This window comes from Seriola lalandi, unplaced genomic scaffold (genome assembly GCF_002814215.2).
Source record: "Seriola lalandi dorsalis isolate HSWRI2012SDOR001 ecotype SW California unplaced genomic scaffold, Sedor1 jcf7180002054591, whole genome shotgun sequence".
Taxonomy (NCBI): Eukaryota; Metazoa; Chordata; class Actinopteri; order Carangiformes; family Carangidae; genus Seriola; species Seriola lalandi.
Genome location: NW_019525144.1, coordinates 189,804 through 210,471, shown reverse-complemented (window position 1 = coordinate 210,471; position 20,668 = coordinate 189,804). Strand labels below are relative to the sequence as shown.

The window sequence follows — 20,668 nt, the reverse complement described above, 5'->3', positions numbered from 1 at the left end:
AACATACCTGCTAAGTACTGGGCTGGGAGCTGTTCTTGAGCACTAATGTGTATTAATCCACCTCGGAAATCCCTAACAAATGCATTATTTACTCTGCTCTACAGTGTCCAGCAGGTTTAGGAAATCATTTAACCGCTTTTCAAAAGTGAAAGTATTGGTGACCTATTTTTCAAGTTTTTATGTCATTAGTAGGAACAAATGGGCGTGAGGGTGAAAACCACAGACAGGCTAGGGAAGTCGGAAAGACTAATTAAAGCATTGTTGGTTTTGTTGGTTGACAATAACAAAAACATAGAATATAGTCAGCATTCTTTAAATGTTAGGAAATCTTCTCAGCGTGCTGTATATTCCTCTTCAAATGGGGATTTTATGTTAAGCTGTTATCCACATTCCACAAACTTTTCACCAAAATAAGCAACAAAAAGCATAATTGGAGTGGATCGATGACTTCCTTGGTGTGTTTGGATTTGTTGACATGATTTGTTGCACCTCTGTGACCTCCCAAGTCTTTGACCCTTCTCCACAGCCTTTCTTTTTCTGGTGTCAAAGGTCAACAGTCAGCGGTCAACGCTGTCTATCACAGTCCAGACGGCAGTTTCTGAGACCACAGACTGGAACCACTAAACTCCATCCAGACCTCAAGCTAAAGCAAACACCTCACTGCTGGCCGCTGTGCACTTTTCAGTGTTGTGTGTGAAAAAGGTCATTAATTACAAACAACTCTGCACAACCTTGAGCCCTGGGGAGACTCCTGAAAATGCTCCTACCTTTAAATGTGTGACACACAATAGAGAAATTGTCCCAGACGTATAAACATCACAAGAGTTTGAGTAAGAAGTTGTTTTCCCTGTGATAATGCCAGCTCCCAGGCTGTCACGGTGTTTACTCACACTGATGGTAAGTTTCCCTTTTGTCTGGCTGAGGAATAAGCATTCCCACACAGATGACGCATGAAAGGGAATAGGGGTACTTTTACCTGTTTCTAATTAGAGTGAGTCATCTGAAAGTCATGATATGGCTTGCATAACGAGGCTCATGTACACAACTGCAGGTACACACATGTATACAAACACATACAGACATTTTCGCACACATGTGCGCGCACACACACACACACGCGCACGCTCGCGCGCACACACACACACACACCCACACACACACACACACACACACACACACACACACTTTCAAACATGAAGATGATATGATAAGATTACAATGAAATGGAACTCAGTGGTTCAGACATGTCGCTTTGTCAATAGATTATCTTAAAAGTGGAGCTCAGCAGGATGTGAGCAATAAAGTTGCTAGCACCAACTAACCAACATGAAAATAAAATGTTGCATTGAGAAGGTCTATATTTTCACTGGCATGAGCACCAAGGCAAAAGGAAATCTGCACATTTAGTTTTGAGCTGTGAATGTTTGCGTGCACTCGGCTGCGTCATTCAAAGATATACTTTCAGGGAAATGTTGATCCATGAAATATCCAAACAACTCTGCACTCCCTAAAAAACACTCATCTGTCATTCATCTGATTCTGAGCACGCTGTTGCCAGAGGACGACAGTAAAACCAGGGAAAGCAAATGAAACAGCTGCTGTCATTCAACTCGGTGGCCTAACATAGATCATCATAACTGACGATGTATTTACAGTAAAGACTGAACCAACATTAAATATGGGAAGTAACATGCGCACGCATACAATGAGTGAGCATGCAAGAGACATATTTTGCAAACCACATTCACACACTGACACACTTGGAAAAACTTTGCACTCCAGTTTTGGATATTTTTATGTTTTGACTTTTAATATGCATCATTTTTTACAACCTCCACAAACCTCTGAGCCTTTAAGCCATTTTAAACACCAGGGAAGGGGTCAAATTAAAGAATAAGGCTAGTGTTATTCTGTGTTTTTCTTACTGTCAATAAATCCAATGAAAAGACCAACACCAACCATCAGTGCTTGCTGATGTCCATTCTCAGTCTGTAGCCACAAGCCACTTATGCAAAACTTTAAAAACAGGTCCCAGATATAAAGTTGAGGTTTTTGAGAGTTTCCTAAAACAGCTGGGTTCTGCAATTTTTCACAAATATTAATCAAACAGGAATAAGTACAGAATATTCTGCTTACTATTTTCAGCTGTGGATTAATATACACCAGGTGAAACAGTGTGGCTCACTGGTGTGTTTTTAATAGTTTCTGGAGAAGTATGGAGGTCTACAGAAGAATTATCTTAGTCAGGCTCTGGCTAAAGAGATAATACTATTTAGTGGGGATTTTTTGACAATTAGAAAAATATAGACTTGTTCCAAACTTACATTTTAAAAAAAGCTAAAAGAAGTCTGTTTTCCAGGTTCAAAGTGGTGACTTTAAAAAAAAAGACATACTGTATATCCTCAGTGAGTGGCAAGGTGGGAAAACATCACAACATACAAAACCATAATGGGAGCGCTGATGGGACCGACTGGATGGCACCCAAAGGACTGCTGGTAAACGTAGTGTTTTTCCATCTGTCCTTGGAAACATAAACTGTTCACATATACATGGTATACTCTGGGGAGACTCATCAGATCCCCACATCGCTGCTAAAATATCCACACATGTTGTTGCTGCTGGGCTCTGGATGAGGGACATATGTTAATAGAGTGTTTGTGATCTGTGTGTTTGTGTGTGTGTGTGACTGTGTTTTTATGCATGTCTGTCTTAAGCAGTGTCTTGTTTAAGTATTTCAGTGTGAATGGCTTAAGGAGGTATGAGTGTGTGTGTGTGTGTGTGTGGGGGGGGGTGAGTTATTGTACTGTATAGTCATCAGGGAGTGAGGGGAATGTAATGTGAAGGAACAGCTTGGGGCCCACTTTATAACCAAGTCAAGCGTGTAAAAACCTCCACCCACCACACCTCTTTATGCACACACACACACACACACACACACACACACACACACGCACACACACACACACACACACACACACATACACACACACACACCTGCACCTGAGGAGGTGAGGGTCCAGTGATATACTAAGTGCTCTAACCACAAATTTTACAGACACACAGGTAAACTGTCCCTAGACACTAATCCTGTGCAGGTGTGTGCGTCTGAGAGAGTACATGAAAGTGTAATAGTGTTTCATTATGTGGATTTAGAGTATATAAAGTTTAATAATGTATATGCCAGTTACTTGACTCCCAGCACTCACTGTAGAATAAAAAAATAGACATGAGAGTGCCCCATTTAGTTTTTATGTCCATCCACATGGGAGGAACCTCTGCAGTCAGATCCAGATGGGGGGTTAGTATACATTTCAAGACCAACTTCAAGAGTGTGTGTTTCCCTGAAAGAGCACAGATCATTATGAGACACTGAAGAAAAGATAAGAAAAGAAACCAAAATTGTAGGGTTGTCCCAATGGATGAGCTCATCAGTCGTTATAGAGTCACTCAAGCCTACAAATCCCATCTCAAACATCAACACAATGGTCCTCTGTGGGAGTTTTACTATGCTGTAAAGGGATCATAAGTTTAATAGCTCGGTACTCTTTAGGATAACTTCCTTTCTCTCAAAGTGGATGTCAAAGACAGTGATATATATATATATATATGTTGTGGCATTTTCTCTCAATCTTAAAGTAAGAAAAACCCCTCTCTCAGAGAGGTAAGAAAGAAACCGACCTCTGGTCACAAAATCACTTCTGTGACTTCGCACATCACTGGTCGCAGTCCTAAAACACAGTTTTTCACTGGCAGATGGCAGATTTCTTATCTAGGTTTGTCATCCTTTACAGCACACAGAAACAGGGCAGAGCATGTATTCACTGCTCTGTGATACTTTTGAGTATGGAGGTTGATACTGAATGCGACTTTGTGGAAATTTGAAATATTTAATTTTGATTCTTTTGAACTATGGGAAAACCCACTTCCTTAACTGGAAGATGACTTTAACATGTTTAGACTGGTCAGACCTGCAACTGGAACAAAATACAATAGCACCAAATGAAGGACGCTTATGTGAAATAAGAGCATTCAGATAGGATTGAATTGATATAATTACAGATAGATTATTATACAAATGTTATACATTATAATATTGGATTATAGTAAGTGATGCAAGTTGAGGTGGAGCTAATATGATTCTGCAAAGTGAAATAATTGTAGTGGAGTCTCTTATAATTTAATATCCCTGTGGGGCAGGTTAGAGACAGTATAAACGGAATCGCAAATCAGCAATGAATAAAACAACAATAAATACAGAAAAATATGCAAATAAACAGGCTGATGCCACATCACTGTTGACATCATCGCTTATCACTGAAACCACCCTGAGAAAGATGACAAAATGAGAAGAAAGGAGAAATGTTTACAGCCCTGTCTCATCCACAGCTGGTAACAAACCCTTTTTGCAGTGGTGGAAGTATTCAAATCTTTTACCTTATTGAAAGTCCAGATCCAAAATTTTGCTCTAGTTATAGTCCATCACTATTATTGTCAAAATTAGGATTATTGATGTTGTTGATGCATTAACATGTAACAGCATTTCAAACTTGTAGTTGGTCATAGTATTGCCAACTTCATTGGGTAAATTCATCTACAATAACAACTCATATTTTATTAGCTGATCATATGTTTTGCATGTTAAAAGTAACCACTAACTACAACTGTGAAATAAATGTGGTGTAAGAATTATAACATTGCCTCTGAAATGCATAAGTATGGTGAATCAGAAAATGGAATTGCTCAAGTAAAGGTGAAATTCAGCTTCAGTAAACTAGTTGAATAAATTTACTTTCTGGCTCTGGCGTATGTTTAAACGTGAGATAAAAGGTCTCTAATACCAGTTACTGTTGCTACTGTTGCCAGGATGGGGCTGTATTATGGTGCAGGAAGTTCAATATATTTTTCTTTGAGCCTTAATAGACTAATTTATATACCGACTCTACTGTGGTGGAAAGTACATTTACTCAAATAATGTACTGAGGAACCGTTTTGAGGTATTTATTTCCATTTTATACTACTTCACCTGCCCACAGCACTACATTTCAGGGGGAAACTTACTTTTTATGGCCAATATTTTTACAGAACTAATGCAGGTCATTCATTTCTATATTTATAATGTCTGGATAACGCTGACTTCATATTTGTGCCCTTGCTTCCTCTGCAGTGTGACGCAGCAGTGCCCTCTGCTGTTAGAGTAGGATATTATGTCAGAAACGTCACGCTGCCAGCGCTCTTTTCCCATTGGCCGCTTTCGGCCATGTGACCATAACAGAATCATGGCGGCCGCAGCTGCTGTCCGGTCGAGCATGGGGCTGACTTTGAGACTTTCTCGAGTTATACCGGACTGTAGCACATGTCCCCTGTACAGGATACAGAGCTGTGTGAATAGCGTGGCTAATCTACAGAGGAGGGGTTCCTATGATAGCTTCCGCACGATAAACAGACATTTGCAGACGAGTATAGGTGAGTGGTGCAGCTTGCTAACACTTTTAGCCCTAATCAGAGGCTGGTTATAATCTCGGCACTATTTCTTCATGGTTAGTCTGAATAAGAGATAATAAGTCATCTGTTTCTGCCAGAATGTAAGTTACAGGTGCTACCAAAGTTTGGTTCGCAGGTGGTTAAAAGAAGATCAATAGTTATTGAAGTCGAAAGTCCGCTCAATAACACTTGTGTAACTTCACCATTCCCAGATGAGGTGGTGAAACTTTGTGCAACAAGTCAGACATCCCCTTTATTCTTAACGGTAAAGGGGGGGGGGGGCTGATCTTACCATATCACTGTCCTGATGACGATGCTTCTATTCCCCAAAGGTCTTTACCAGAGTGAGGAGGGCAGCGCCAATGCAGAGGACTCCGAGGATGTGTAAGTTTACTTTTTATTGGCTTTTTATTGTGAATCGGTGCGATGTTGTCGTTTACTATGAATTAATGCGCGCATCATACTTTTAGTCAAAACTGTACCACTACAACAACTACTCTTTAACACTGAAACTGCAAAGTTCAAGTCAGTGAAGGTAACATTTGATCAGGGAAAGATAGTTAAAAATTTTGCTTAGTCATGTTAGGCTTGCATTTTTTTTTATCCACACTGACACACATCCTGAGCTCGGATTGAACCAGTGGTGAAATTTAATCTAACAAAGTTGGTATTGATGGATGGTAGACGTTTGTTGTGCAAAATTTGATAAAACATTTTGTGGCTGCTGTGGTTCAGAAGATGGAGCCAGTCATACATTAATTGCATGGTTGGTGGTTTGATCTGCACCTCCTCCTGTCCTCACATGTGAAATTGTCCCTGAGCAAGGAACTGAACTACCATTGTTCTCCACTGGGTCCTGCTAAAGATGAAAAATCTCATGTAAGCGCAGTCCATTTACAACATACTAATAATAATTCAGTGCACATAATTTAAAAAAAATCCACCCTGATAAATGTTGGGTTCTGTAAAGACCATTCATGGTCAGATGATTTCGGAGGCATGAGTAAAAATCTAAACTTTTTTACCCAGCAGCTTTCTGGATGCACTAGAACACAATTCACACCACTAGACATTTTTGCCTCCTCCTCTCCACAGGTGCAGCAGGAAACCGCTTGTTTGGCCTGACACTTAACCACAACAGCACCATGTATACATTAGTTAGGTATTTGCAGCACTGATTAGTACCAGCTGGACAGAAATTAAATGTAGGCAATGGAAAAAGGTTTGCATTGAATTTAGACTTCTCAAGAAGTGGTATCAGATCAGAGTAAACAGTCCCATCACATACAATAAAATGCTCACACACCAACAAAAAACTTGAGACGCAACAAAGGAAAAACTGATATATTTCTTTATCATTGACTTATTACATATACAAAGGGTGAAAATGTGTGGAAATATTTTTGTCATAGAACCTTTGTGTGTGACTTTTTTCTCACATTTTTAACATGATTGAGAAAAACAAACTCAAATGTATAATTGTTGATAAAGCCAAATTATTTTGTAAACCTCATGTTGATCTTGATCTGTTTGAATTAAAGTCCCAAGTTATTTAGAACACTTTCAAGAGGGATCTCTTCTTTGCTGTGTAGGGTGAATGTGGTGTATGTAGATCGATCTGGCCAGAGGATCCCAGTCAAGGCCAAAGTGGGAGATAATGCTATGTATTTGGCTCACAGGCATGGAATTGACCTGGAAGGTCAGTTTTTACACAGTTCAAGCTCTCTCTTAAATATTGGTGCATGGTTTGAAGACAGTTATTGCTAATTGTCTCTGTCTTAAATATATGTCTCTGTTTTATTTAGGAGCCTGTGAGGCATCATTGGCCTGCTCAACATGTCATGTCTATGTGAACGCTGACTATTTTGACAAACTGCCTGAACCTCTTGAGCGGTAGGTCTGCTACTGATGACATCTTCTTTAACCACAACATTTAAATTTCAACAAATGCTTGTGATGGGGTGAAAGCAAGATCACCGTGAATATTGACAGATTTGTTGGTTGTTAGGGAGGATGACATGCTGGACATGGCTGCCATGCTTCAGGAGAACTCCCGGCTGGGATGCCAGATCATTCTCACTCCAGAGCTGGATGGCATTGAGCTTACCTTGCCCAAAGTCACCAGGAATTTCTATGTTGATGGTCATGTTCCCAAACCTCACTGAGAAGCGGTATAAATGGTAAAGAGGGGGGCTGGAGAAAAATGAGAGGGTGTTGCTGTGAGCTAGACACCACGTGTGCTGGTTGAGTGAGGGGGCGACCATGAAGAGATGCACGGCTAGCATAGTAAAATCCGTAGCAACTCCCAAGATGTTTTGCTGACTGAAAAATTCCACAGATTACCAATGACATGACAGGCCTGCAGATGAGATCACGCATGGTCAGACACTGTGGGTCTCACTGAAGGTGAAATTAATGGTTACATCCCATAAAAAACTGTGATGGTTTAATTGATAATGTATTTATTTATGTGGAGTGTTCTCAGGCCAGAATTAAGACACCATTCAATCTCACAACTGTTCTTTGTTAAAACAGAAGGGGTTTTAAGAGACATTTCAAGAGTGTGTCATACATTGCAGAGCAATTTTTAACAAAGTCCATCTTTGTGCCGTTGAATGGAACATTCCTTGTTACAGCTCATATACGCACAAGTATCACAAGATGATCTTACTCTTTTCAGCCAGTCCATCATTTTCACCCTGATTCACTAGTCAGATATTATATGCAGAGCATTTACTTTCATTTTTATGTACCAAGTTCATTTGTAGGTGTTGCGATGACTTATCATTAAGAACCAGCTGACTATAGTTAGCCCATGTCATAAACCTCAAAATAGTTTTCTTCTGCGTGGTACTGAAGCCAGATATAGAAGAAGCCATACAGTATATTACAATGGTTATCCAAAAGGCAAAAGTCACCTGAAGTTTAAAAGGTGGTCTCTTAACAAATCATATTCCAGACTGTTGAAACTTGCATATATTCACACGTTGAACATTTCAAAAGATATTCAGGTGAATCGACCCTTTTCCCAGCAGATGTTTTGAGTTGTCAAAGCACAGGTGGAATTAATAACTTTAATGATGGCTGCATTCCATTGAGGTGAGTCAGTCCCAGGGTTCTGATATTGTGCATTCTCACTAACTGACATGGTTTTACTGGGTCACTTTATGGAATGGAGCCATCGTTTATGTCATTTTTTTACACCTACGCTTTTCATGCCTTGACAAGTCAAAGTGTCTGCTGCCAAGATGGTCTATTGTGTTTCTAATGTCTAATAGAATATGCATGTTAAAGCACTTCCTGTCTGGTGCCAGTGATTATGGCTTAATTAGGTGATCTGGTTCAGGTGTGCTTGGATCCAGATCAGGATGGAGGTGGAGATGAGTCAGTTTTGAAGCTGCTGAGCTTGTTACCATGGAATTAGTTTACCACATCTACTCTTCACTTGTTAAGTCAACTGTACTTGTCCAACTTACGCACAAATGTAAGTGAATTATGTATATTATGTCTTAGAAATTACAAATATTTAAAGTTGTGCAATAAAATCAGTTTTTAAAAGCATTTTGGTACTCTGCCCTCATTACCCAGCAAACACTTACTATAAACACTCAAAGAAGACACAAGTTTAACTCATTGATTTATCTAAACTTATATAAGCAGTGCTAGTTCATTGCATGAGCAGCAGGTGGCAATTGTGGGAAAATCGCCACCTTTACCCAGCAAATATCTTTTTTTAAGAAGAAAAAGAAAAAAAGCCAAATGTGTTGTTGCAAAAAGCGTTTTGCTGCAGCGACTATCAAGCGAAACTGGAGCCTTGCGTGGGCAACTCTTTTATGACCGAACAGGTGTAATCTAGCAAACCAGGAACACCCGTGCAACTTCTCTTGGTCCAAAACACTAATCGGTCATAGCAACCAGCTCCATCAGTTTGAGTTACCAGTTCCTGGCACACTTCATCTTTTAGCTGATTGAGTCGAAGATCTAAGGTGAGCATCAACAATAGTGTACGGCGATGGGAGGTTAACTGAGTCGACTTTCCTTGTTGAATTTGATTTTGACCATATTTTTAACTGTTCATGCTTAGGCCTAAAATGATAAACGCGTTAGCCGTAGAGGCCATGACAGGTCAGAACAGACAAATAAAGATAAAGATCGACAAATTTGATGTGTGAATATGAAGAGAGGGCCCATATATAATGGGCGAGTGTTGAAGGATCTTGAGATCACAGCTAATGAATCAAACTATGCGATCGCTGAATGTACAACTGTATATTTCAGAGTGCCCATAGAGTAGGCCCTTAATACATTAAATCAAATTTGTTGATAAAAACGTAAACCGACTTGCATATGTACCTACTATTAGAGTGACCATCTCTCTCTTTTGAGTTGCCCAAAGCATTTCCGATAAAGTCACAGCCCACTGATGCAAATATGAGAGAATAAAGGTGGAGGACATTTTCAGATGGTGTGAATGTAGGAACGCGATTTTAACATAAGTCACTTTTAATCACGTTTATATTAATACTGATTACCACTGTGTCAATACCACTGCGACCTGCCTCTGCGCTCGCGACAGTCAAACTCGAGACACCCGCGAAAATCTTGGACATTCTAGAACGCCAAGAGCTACATTTGTGCCCAAGAACACATTTAAACTTCACCGAGGCCTCGAAGTTTTGTCACATTTCTTCCGGTGAGTTAAATAAGTTACATTTGAAAAAAATCTTAAAACCGGCGGCTTCATGCCTTGCGCATTTTCATGGAAAATGACAGCTCGGCTTTCTTAAACTTTTAAAAACAAAAACAAAACTGAACCAGACGATTCCCGTTAGCCTATGTATGCTATAAAAATACGGGCCTGGTCTTTCAAGGGTACAATACGTTTTAAGAAAATTACCCCAAACTCAGTTCATGTGGTCAACAGCATAACTGCTGTTATCAGCAGGTCAGCAGCATACATCACTACTGTAACTGTTGTCCACAGTCCACAAAACTGTTTAACACTGCAGTAGCCCCAAACTATCTACTGTCAATGCGGTATTGCATACATGAGTAGCAGCTGTAGCTCACCACAGGAGCTGCCAATGTTTGAAATCCCATTTATCCCCTAAAAATAATGGTTTCCAACCCTTTAGTTGTGTTAAGGTGAAGCAATGTCAACTTTCCATCTATTGTCACAGTGTGTCAATGTGGTGTGATCAGTTAAATTAAAGAGTAGTTCATTTCACAAACATTCAATAGCCTAAAGATGTATAGCGATACAATGTTTTACAATAAAAAAAAAAACAGATTACAGAAAGGTCTGAAAAATAAATATCATTTTGTGTAGCTAGCTTTTGACTGACTTATTCGTTACCTTGGCAATGGTCTCACTACTCCCTCAGGGGGGGCTCTGACCCCAAAGCTTAGAAACTGCAGATTTAAAGACTGTTTGTGTTTATTCATGATACAGAAACTACCTCAACATGAGCACAGGACAAAAGAAACAAGCTGCCTTCATCCAAGGAAGCCAGAGCACAGCGGATCAAGAGTCTTCCCACTCTGCACTCTTCTACCTTTTCCAAGAAGTTTCCAGGCTAGGATCTCCTGTTCACAACAGTTTTCTTGACACAAATTCACCCTCCAAATGGCTTAATGAGACGTCTAGGCGGGATAATTTCATTGTTAGAAATGAGGAAGACAGTGCACATTTATTTCAATCCTTTAATAATTCCTGTCAGCACAGTTTGTCTCACAAGTTGCCTTATAATCAGGTGAACAAAGTGAAGGAGGAAAGTCATAGCAGCAACATAACAACTTTGGCTGAGTCACATTACGAATGTAACAGCCCCTGGAAAGTGCTGAGTCTGATCAACCTGCAGTGTGAGAGGCTCCTGCATCGAAGAGACGTAGAAGAGTCAGACCCAGGTTCAGGACCATCCACCGCAAAATTAGGCCATCTAACAGCCAAGTCAACGACTGCTGCAGCAGATGTTAAAGAGCAGGGAGTTAGAAGTGACAGTGTAAATGTTGAATACACTTTAAGGCCATCCCTTCTTATCTGTAAGAGACAAGAAATCACAGCCTCTGTCAGTCATGTGGAGGATATGAGAGGGGTGTGCAGTGTGGGAGCCAGTTATTATAAACCACAGTCCTGTGTGAAAGACTCCAAAGTGGGTTGTAGTGTTCAACCACAGAGCACGGAAAAAACAGAAACTGTTATACCAGCGCTACTGGAGGAAAGCACAACAGCATCTTCTCAACCTCAACACGGGGACAAAAGGGAGGTGAAATTCAGTGTGAGCAGACTACTGGAGTGGAACCAGGAGTGTAAGAAGGATTGTTTCTTAACTGAACAGGATTTTTTGAACATACCCTTCTCTGAAAATGCCTTGGCACAAGCACATATTCCCAATGCATCACTTAATACTCAGCTGACTTTTAATTCGAATGAAGATACAAGTGTAGCTCTATCAAAGTCAGCACTTACACTAGACCACAATGCAAATATTGCTTTGTCTACAGAGCCCCCATGTGATACCCAGCTGCCACCTCTGAGCGCCATCCTGCCTCCTTCACAATCAGCATCACCCTTCTTTAGTGCTACAGAGGAGTGTTTCTCACTGCCAAAAAAAGATAAAATCCCAGGATCTAAAGCAGAATGTATACATGCTTCTATAGAGGAAAAATCCCCCGCAGCTGAACAACTGAAATCCTCAAGCTATAATGTGCTAGCTACAACTTTAAAACCAGAGCTCAGGCCAATGCAAAGGGAGGAACTTTCTCTTGCATCTTCCCAGCAGTGGAGAACCAAGACTCCAAGAAAACAACCTCATCCCAGCCGGAGTGTTGACATCCAAGACCCAGATTTCCAGGGAGTGACATTCAGCATGGGCACAGAGCTGGATGACAGCAGGGAACAGTGTCGCCTCCTCATAACTTCAAAGTACAGGTACTGACAGATGTATTACATTTTTGCGTGGGAATTTAGAAGATGGTAATGTCAATTTAAATTACATTCACACACTTTGTTGGTGTTTGCTGCATGTTTACTCATCACAGCAAGGAGCTCTGCAAGAGTGTAAGAAAGCCGAGGCTGAGGACACGAACATCCCAGAAATCCCTTAAAACTAGCAGCTCAGATGAGGAGAGTGACCCAACAACTACTGTCTCCAGTGAGTAACATTGAGTACCTGCACTGCTCAATGAAACTATGTTGACCTTACTACAGGCTCTCCAAACAGCAATGTCGAGTCCTACAATTTAAAGCAATAATCTTAAAATAACTACTTAATGAATAAAACATGTATGAATCATGTTAAGTCAAGTTAATCTTACTTATAGTGTCCAAAATCACAAAGTTTTACAGTCTGTGTAACACAAAGAGAGAAAAGTGAAAAGGAAAAAACTGTAATGAGTCTAATAATTTTAAAGAGTTTTGGGCACATGTTCAAATGTAAATGCTACAATGTAATGTGATTAAAATTGAATAAAGAGCAGCATTGCTCTTTAATTGAAATAATAGTCATGTGGATTATGTAGTTGTAAACAATACCCATTTTCTCCACTAGGGAGTGCCGTTGCATCAAAATATGCACGTCAACATCATCACTGATGACAGGTGTTACACATTAGATAAATATTTTGGGAAATTGCTGTGTAAACAGCCTAAGACCATAACTGGTATCATGGGAACTACCCTCAATGCCAAGTAGTAAATGCAGAGAAAAAGAAGTAGAAATGGAATATAAATGCAAACATGTAATTTTACTGTCAGCCGTGCAGCCAGTCGCTGCATTTCTAGTAGCAGCAGTATCAGCATTTAATTAAAGTCGTCTCAGATTTTTTGCAGTGATTAACATCTGTTCTCCCCATCACATTTTAAGTCACAAACCTTTAAAAATTTGAAGTTTGCATAACTTATCTTATCTCTACCACTCAGACACCAGACACTTAAGACTCTTAACTGACACTATCAAGATATACAACCTTATTCTGCTATGTTGGTGACTAACTAAAAAAATGCACCATACATGTTACTTTTTCACTCACCATCAACAATCTTCTTTCTTTCTTTCTTTCTTTCTTTCTTTCTTTCTTTCTTTCTTTCTTTCTTTCTTTCTTTCTTTCTTTCTTTCCAATCAGGTCAAAATTACTGTAACACTAACTGTATGTGTTTTTTCTTTCTGTTCCATCAGAGGATAAAGTCTGTGCATCATGCTGCACCAGGAAGACCCCCATGTGGAGAGATGCAGAGGACGGGACCCCACTCTGTAATGCTTGTGGGATAAGGTAGCTTATATTAATACTATTAATACTACTGGCTGTTAAATCTTTTAAAAACACATACATGGAGTTTATGTACATAGATTTTAACTTTAAAACATACCCACATAATTTGTCTATATCAGACTACACACTGACACAATAACGCTGCTTTTGGCTCATTGCTTGCCTTGGTTTGCATTTGTGCAGAGGTGAACTTCTTGTAGATATTTAGGTGTCACAGACAGGTTGCAGTAAATTCATTTGCTGCCTGTTTTTCACCACACAGAAACTTCTTATTGCGTGAGATGCATGCTACATCTTTATATCAGTTAATCTGAGGATATGAAACACTCACAGTGTTATTATGTTTAATGGCTTATGTTTTATCTTTCACAACTTGCTGCAGCAGATATAAACATGAATTTGCCTCTGAAAAGAGGAATGATGATGTGCTGGATCTGTGTTACGGTCATCCTAGATTGGTAATCCTTAACTGGGACATTTTCGAATATAGATTTCATAGATAAATAGCAGCATTCATTGTGATTCTTGAACATTAAATATTTGAAAAGAAAGAACTTAAATCACCCCTGTATTTTTTTAATAAGGTATAAGAAGTACAGAGTGCGCTGTGTCAACTGCTGGCATATCCCTAGGAAAGAGGGCAACTCCAACTCATGCTGCCTCAAGTGTGGAAACTTGGTGAGGCTGACCTCAGCTCAGCGGAAACACACTGCTTAGCGAACATACAATACATAGAGCAAAGGTTTTTTTGTCCACATGTGACAGAGCTGTGCACACACACTTGCACTCACCAATTCCAGACTATACACTCTGTGCTCCTGTCATTCTTAGTCCTCTTCATTTCACTACAGCTGTGAATGCAAAAATGAAGGACCAGCACCGGCCTCTTGAATTTTACTTGACTCAGGGTATTTAAATTAATTTCACTGTTACCATGTTGGACTTCAGGCAAGGGAACTAATTCGCTTTAGCTCTATGGTTGCTTTCAAGGTGCTGTATGCATCACAGGAAAACATAAAAAAAAGCTAAAAGACAGAAGAAGAAAAAAGTAAATAAAAATGGTGATGTCTGAAAACGTTTTGTACTTATATCTTTACTGCACTGATCCTATTTGTGCTACCTAACCTGTATCTAGCACATGAGACAGAGTTCATACAGTTGATAGGTTTGTTTTTCCTCTATCTACAAAGAGGGATATACTGAGCACACAGACACAGTTTGTAGCAGAGCTGAGAATCATTTAGGACAAATGAATGGGATACTGTAGTGCTACTATAAGGACTAGACGCATTCAGTGGAAAGTTTAGTAATAACTGTTGACGGTTTTCATCTAAATAGCTTCAGTGTTGCTTGTGTATAATGGTCAGCATTACCCAACAGCTGCAATAGAAAGTTATTTCTGTACAGGACCAAAAACTGCAACCTGAGCTTAGTGTTGTGTTCACTGTTATTAACTGCAAAACAATTTACTTCTCTTGACCTGACAGCTAGACTGTCTGCAAAGTTCAGTAGACATATATTTAGTTACACTAGTTAAATTAAGTTATTTATTTTTGTTGTCTTTGTCAACATTTCTAATTGTGGTTGTTTTGGGGGGAGATTGTTTTTCTCTGTGTTTATTTGGGTTGTTGCTGGTTAAATGGTGCACTGATTTCCTTAAGATTGCTGTTTTCTGTGAAGGGAAAAGCTTTTGTGTGAGCTTGCATGGGGTTTTGGTCTGTATTAAAGTCTGTATGAAACATGCAGTTTGTTCCATGGCTCTTTCATGTGTGTAGCTACAGAAGTAGGGCCTAGACTCAGTATAAATACCCTTGCAATGATTATAAAATAGTATAATAGTTTCAGAGGGGTACGTATATCACATTAAACTATAGTGAGAGTTACAGGGAAGAATTGTTCATTAAGGAGACTTCCCACAGTTTTCTCAGCCCACCCTGCAGCTCTGGCCTGTGTGCCAAGTGGGTGGCCTCACACGGACTGATACAGTGCAGCTATTATTTCAAAATGGATTACGTCTTCTTCTTATTTGAAACAGCCAGAGAGAGAGAGAGAGAGAGAAAGTTGCCTCTCGCCATGAGCCACACCATCCAGCAAAGAGGAACACGGAAGGAAATGAGCATTGTGTAATCCAAGAACATAGAGAAACAAGCTCAATAAAATTAATATGCTTGTTTCGTTTTTACATTAAACATTTCAGTCCAAAACAATTTCAGCCGCTGGGGTAATTTCAACTTCTATTTTAAACCATAACAAACCGTGATAGAACGTAAGTGCATTTACTCAAGTACTGAACTTCAGTTCAGTTTTGCCACTATACTTCTACTCCACTACATTTAAGGCACTAATGTTTCATTTTTTACTCAACTACATTTATTTGACAGCTTAAGTTACTTAGCTCACTCACCTTGATTAATTGCTACAGATTAAACTGCCCAGTTGTATATAAAGAAATTAAAGATAGCTCCACATTAAATACATCATAAAAAGCTGCTCACAGGTTTATGCTTCAGTGATAATAATCCAATAATATAGTATATTATTAGAAACAGACTGTTGAGAGACCATTTTGCTTAATATACTTTTATTTTGCTTTTGTGATTTTACTTGCATAAGCTTTTGAATGCATGCTATATTCTTACCGTGTGGTTATTCTTGAATAAGGAATCTGAAAACTACTTCCACCACTTATAATCAATACACACTGCGAATAAATACAAAAAGTACTTGTAAGTACAACAGGCTTATAAATCTAGATGGAAAAAATAAGATATAAAACTTAATTTCGTCATAGTGATAACGTGTCTGTTGAAATGAGTAATAATCGCGATCATATCCTCAGAAGCATCAGTTAATGTTCTCTGTCATACAGGACATTTCATAATCAGGACCTTCAGTCGCAGCTGCTCCAGGCTTGTATATGTGGTTGTTTTGACGGAGCCAGATTTTGCAGGAGGAGGAGGAGAAAGTTTAGAGTGGGAGGCTAAAAAGTCGCAGATGCAGTCAGATGCGCAACTTTTTGTGAATGAAAACGGAGAAGCGGGTTTGCGCCTGCTCTGTCCCAGACAGGCGCTTACGTCGCCGCCGGACACTGAGTGACCATGACCTTGGACTGCGTACTCATGGAGGAGACGGAAATAGACGTGGAGGGACAGACAGACGGCTGTAGTGAAGATGTGAGGAGCACATATTTGTCACTGTTAGATAAGAAGAATTCAGACTTGGAGCAAACTTCATCCTTCGCTCCTGAAGTGCGGGAGGTGGGAGACCTCGCTGTCCGGCTGCAGGATGGTCCAGGCAAGAGAACCGCCTCGGTGAAGCCCCCGTACTCGTACATCGCTCTTATCACCATGGCCATCCTCCAGAGCCCGAAAAAGAGACTGACCCTCAGTGAGATATGTGACTTTATCAGCCAGCGCTTTGTGTATTATCGGGAGAAGTTCCCTGCGTGGCAAAACTCAATCCGTCACAACTTGTCTCTAAATGACTGCTTTGTCAAAATGCCCCGGGAGCCTGGGAATCCCGGGAAGGGAAATTATTGGACCTTGGATCCCATGTCGGCTGATATGTTTGAAAACGGAAGTTTTCTTCGGCGGAGGAAACGCTTCAAGAGGCAACATTTTTATTTGGAAACGCTGAAGGACTCCAGGGCGCAGGAGCGCAGCCTGATGCCTGTTTGTCCTCTCCTCGGAGCGCACAGGATGGCCCCATGTCTCCAGGGTCCTGATGTGTGCGGCGATCTGGGCTCAGGAAGCCGTTTAAGTTCCCACACTAGTTCCGACATCCCACCTGTACGCAGCATCATACCTGCGCTCTCCTCGCTCCTCTCCAAGAATTTCCCCTCTTGTTTAACCTTCGAACATTTCGACCCGGGTCGCTGCGTCGTTGTCCCCCCTTTGGCTCCAAACTCCTCGTTCATGCCCCCGGTGTCGCTGCACGGAATGATGGGCCTACCCAGCTATCCTGTTCTTCAGCTGTCCAATTTTCCTACCGGGGTCATTAAAATTTCGTCTAATTTAATTTAATTTAATGCAATGATGCTTCTGCATGTCTTCAACCCAAGGAGAATTGAATGGAATCGTATCCCCCTCAATCCACAGAATAAACTCATGGTACTTTATATTAAATAGTAGCCTACAGATTTTAGTGATAGCCCATGCTTGCAAACGGGCCAGTATTTTTTTTTTTTTAGCAATGTGTTTGCTTGAAGCATATGTTTTTGAATAACTGACATTTTACAGCTCTTAAAATGTTTCGAATAAAAAGTGATTGGATTTGCACCGTGTCCGTGCAATTTGAATTAAATGTCACAGGGTTTACCATTATAGAAACTAATAATGTAGGTTTTAACCTGTATAATTAGCTACTTTTTGAAATTATGATTGCTTGATTTTATTTGTTTTTTTTTGTACAATCTCAAGCGGAGCAGAATAAGAATCATACAATACAAATTAGGGTCCACTGATTGCATATTCCTAATATAATATATAGCTAATAATAACAATAATAATAATAATAATAATAATAATAATAATAATAATAATAATAATAATACAAGAAATAAAAAGTAGGCTACCCAGTGTGCTGATATGTTAGAGTTAGATCCACCAAGGCTACTGTTGAATTTATCCAATATACCTATACAGATTTGCACAAACGAATCTGCACTCGGCTGATTTTAAGAGAGGAATAGAAATTGTTCAAATGTGACGACATCGCTTGGATTTTATTTTGCCGTGGATGATTGATCTGCTTTGTTATAAGTTCTTAGTAAGCGCAAGAGATCACAAAAGATCTGAGCATGCATGGGGGCAATTATTCTTTCCCTCCCTTGTGTATTGATTATTATTGGGTGTGTGTGTGTGATTTCTTCTACATCATGTTTGAAGGAGGTCCCGCTTTATTCAGAACAGGCATCCATGTTACAACACGCGCTGGTCTGCAGTCTCTGTTGCTTAAATAAGTAGCACATGGCATCAAAACATATCAAACACATCTGGTCATCTGGCCTGGAGGTGTTATTACAAGTTAAAACTATGGCACTGGATTTCCTCGGATGTAGGCCTACTTTGTGCTGTGTTTTGTCAGGTGGAAACAGAGAGCGTGTGGAGGAGGATTTGAGATCCTTAAGTAAACACACCGCAACTAAAAAATACACATCAATTTGCTACTATAACTATATAACTATATAGATATAGAGTAATGAATTGAATGATCAAAAGGGTGCTTTCAGAGTTATGCATTTGTGTATATTATCACTATTTTAATGTTGTACCTTCAAGTGGAGTTTACCTGTCAGATGCATCAAGTGTTTTTTAATACAAAATGCTAATAGTAATTTGTGAAGTACAGACACCATACCAGTGAAAGTCAAAAAAGTGCAACTTTTATAATTTATTAAAAGTTTTTTTTCTGTGTGCAGGTGTAAGAAATACATTTTTTTAATTTTGGATTGTTAAACATGCAGAGTGTGAAAGCGAATGGAAAATAACTTAAACAATGACAATATTATTGACTAAAAAAGCAGTATAAGATATAAAAATAATTCTGCTGTAATGATTGTTGTTTGCTGTGGAGTGTTCTCTTGTCAAGCCCACATTCCTCAAAAGTGGTGAAGAAACCCTCTTCTATTTTAGGTTTAAAATTTGAACTTTTATTCAAAAGTCCTTGAATTTTTAGAACATGCGAAGGTGCAAGGGCATTTATTTCAGTCCAAGTTCAAGTTAAACACATTTTTGCAGCATGTTTTTACAGTTAGCAAATATAGTCAGTTTTACAACAAGTTTGCTATGGAGGTGGGAACATTTTTTTTATTTGCCAGTGTCCTATGGATAAAAGTAACTACAGTGCAAATAAAAAAATCTTTTGGCATATGTGGAAGAAATCTCTCCCAGGATTTAACTGCTGGTGAAGGTGTGATGTGGTTCAGAGCAGATCTTCTGCCATCTGCAAACAGTTGCCTTCCACCTAAATAACCCCACAGGGAACAGTTTGCTTTTCCTGGCACGCTTAGTCATATTTTACTTTTATTCAATTACAACACACACAGATGCTCACAGTCCTGTTCCCTTCTTTGAGGAAAAATCTCCATGTGCCTCCATGGAGTGTGGCCCATTAAAGTTAGTTAGTGTGAGCCACAGCCCCTGAGACGAGCTGTAGCTTGAGTCCTGTGACAGGAAGCATGATGGAATACTGATAACTTGGATTTCTATAGTGACTTTCAAGGTATCCAAGTCCGCTTTATAGGAAAAGAATCACAAAATAAATTAAAAAAACAAATAAATGAAACAAGACGAGACAGAATAGAGATGGCAGAGATTGTAGGAGATGAGGCAGCTAGGTGTGTTTTCAGCAGTTTTTTGAAAATGTCCAGAGATGAGGCTGTGCGGATCTTCAGTTCCAGAGGGTGGGGGCTGCCACACTGAATGCTCTGTCGCTGAAAGATCGCAGGCTGGTGTAGGGGGTGGAGAGTAGGGGTGGAGGAGGTCAGACAGATACTGGGGTGCGAGACCATGGAGGGATTTATAGGTGAGGGAGAGGATTGTGTACTGGATGCAGGCTTTGACCGGAAGCCAGTGAAGTTGGATGAGGGTGGGGGTGATGTGCTGCCAGGGCTTGGTGCGGGTGAGAATCCTGGCAGCTGAGTTCTGGACATACCGGAGCCTGTCCAGGATTTTGCTGGGAACCCCAAGCAGGACTCCATTGCAGTAGTCCAGACGGGTGGTGACGAAGGCGTGGATGAGGGTCTCTGCGACAGAGTGAGAGAGTGATGGCCGGAGTCGAGAGATGTTTTTGAGGTGGAAGAGAGCAGATTCGGTGATGGACTTGACATGTATATATGAAAAATGGGGGAGCCCTCTCAAATCCATAAAACCTGGATGACAGAGGCATAAAGCAAAGCCACTCATGAGCTCATTAG

General features: G+C 40.0%; 3 protein-coding genes across 3 annotated transcripts; all 3 read left to right on the top strand.

The window, feature by feature from the left end:
* The first annotated feature begins 5,266 nt into the window (after nucleotides 1-5,266).
* On the top strand, nucleotides 5,267-9,042 carry fdx2 (ferredoxin 2). The gene is made up of 5 exons (XM_023419076.2): nucleotides 5,267-5,463; nucleotides 5,814-5,865; nucleotides 7,074-7,180; nucleotides 7,287-7,374; nucleotides 7,490-9,042. The coding sequence occupies exons 1-5, from the start codon at nucleotides 5,277-5,279 to the stop codon at nucleotides 7,644-7,646; spliced, it is 591 nt and encodes a 196-aa protein (XP_023274844.1). The 5' UTR covers nucleotides 5,267-5,276; the 3' UTR covers nucleotides 7,647-9,042.
* Nucleotides 9,043-10,675: 1,633 nt separating this feature from the next.
* On the top strand, nucleotides 10,676-15,495 carry zglp1 (zinc finger GATA like protein 1). Its single transcript, XM_023419073.2, has 4 exons — nucleotides 10,676-12,412; nucleotides 12,523-12,635; nucleotides 13,659-13,752; nucleotides 14,337-15,495. The coding sequence occupies exons 1-4, from the start codon at nucleotides 10,947-10,949 to the stop codon at nucleotides 14,467-14,469; spliced, it is 1,806 nt and encodes a 601-aa protein (XP_023274841.2). The 5' UTR covers nucleotides 10,676-10,946; the 3' UTR covers nucleotides 14,470-15,495.
* Nucleotides 15,496-16,760: 1,265 nt separating this feature from the next.
* LOC111664562 (forkhead box protein D1-like) lies at nucleotides 16,761-19,166 on the top strand. Its single transcript, XM_023419218.2, has one exon. It carries the CDS (start codon nucleotides 16,851-16,853, stop codon nucleotides 17,772-17,774), a length of 924 nt encoding a protein of 307 aa, XP_023274986.1. The 5' UTR covers nucleotides 16,761-16,850; the 3' UTR covers nucleotides 17,775-19,166.
* Nucleotides 19,167-20,668: the final 1,502 nt, after the last annotated feature.

Coding starts and splice junctions, on each gene's coding strand:
- zglp1 (XM_023419073.2), top strand. CDS start 10,947: ATGAGCACAGGACAAAAGAAACAAGCTGCCTTCATCCAAGGAAGCCAG. Junction 12,413..12,522: donor CTCATAACTTCAAAGTACAG/GTACTGACAGAT, acceptor TACTCATCACAG/CAAGGAGCTCTGCAAGAGTG. Junction 13,753..14,336: donor TGTAATGCTTGTGGGATAAG/GTAGCTTATATT, acceptor TTTTTTAATAAG/GTATAAGAAGTACAGAGTGC.
- fdx2 (XM_023419076.2), top strand. CDS start 5,277: ATGGCGGCCGCAGCTGCTGTCCGGTCGAGCATGGGGCTGACTTTGAGA. Junction 5,464..5,813: donor ACATTTGCAGACGAGTATAG/GTGAGTGGTGCA, acceptor TATTCCCCAAAG/GTCTTTACCAGAGTGAGGAG. Junction 5,866..7,073: donor GCAGAGGACTCCGAGGATGT/GTAAGTTTACTT, acceptor TTTGCTGTGTAG/GGTGAATGTGGTGTATGTAG.
- LOC111664562 (XM_023419218.2), top strand. CDS start 16,851: ATGACCTTGGACTGCGTACTCATGGAGGAGACGGAAATAGACGTGGAG.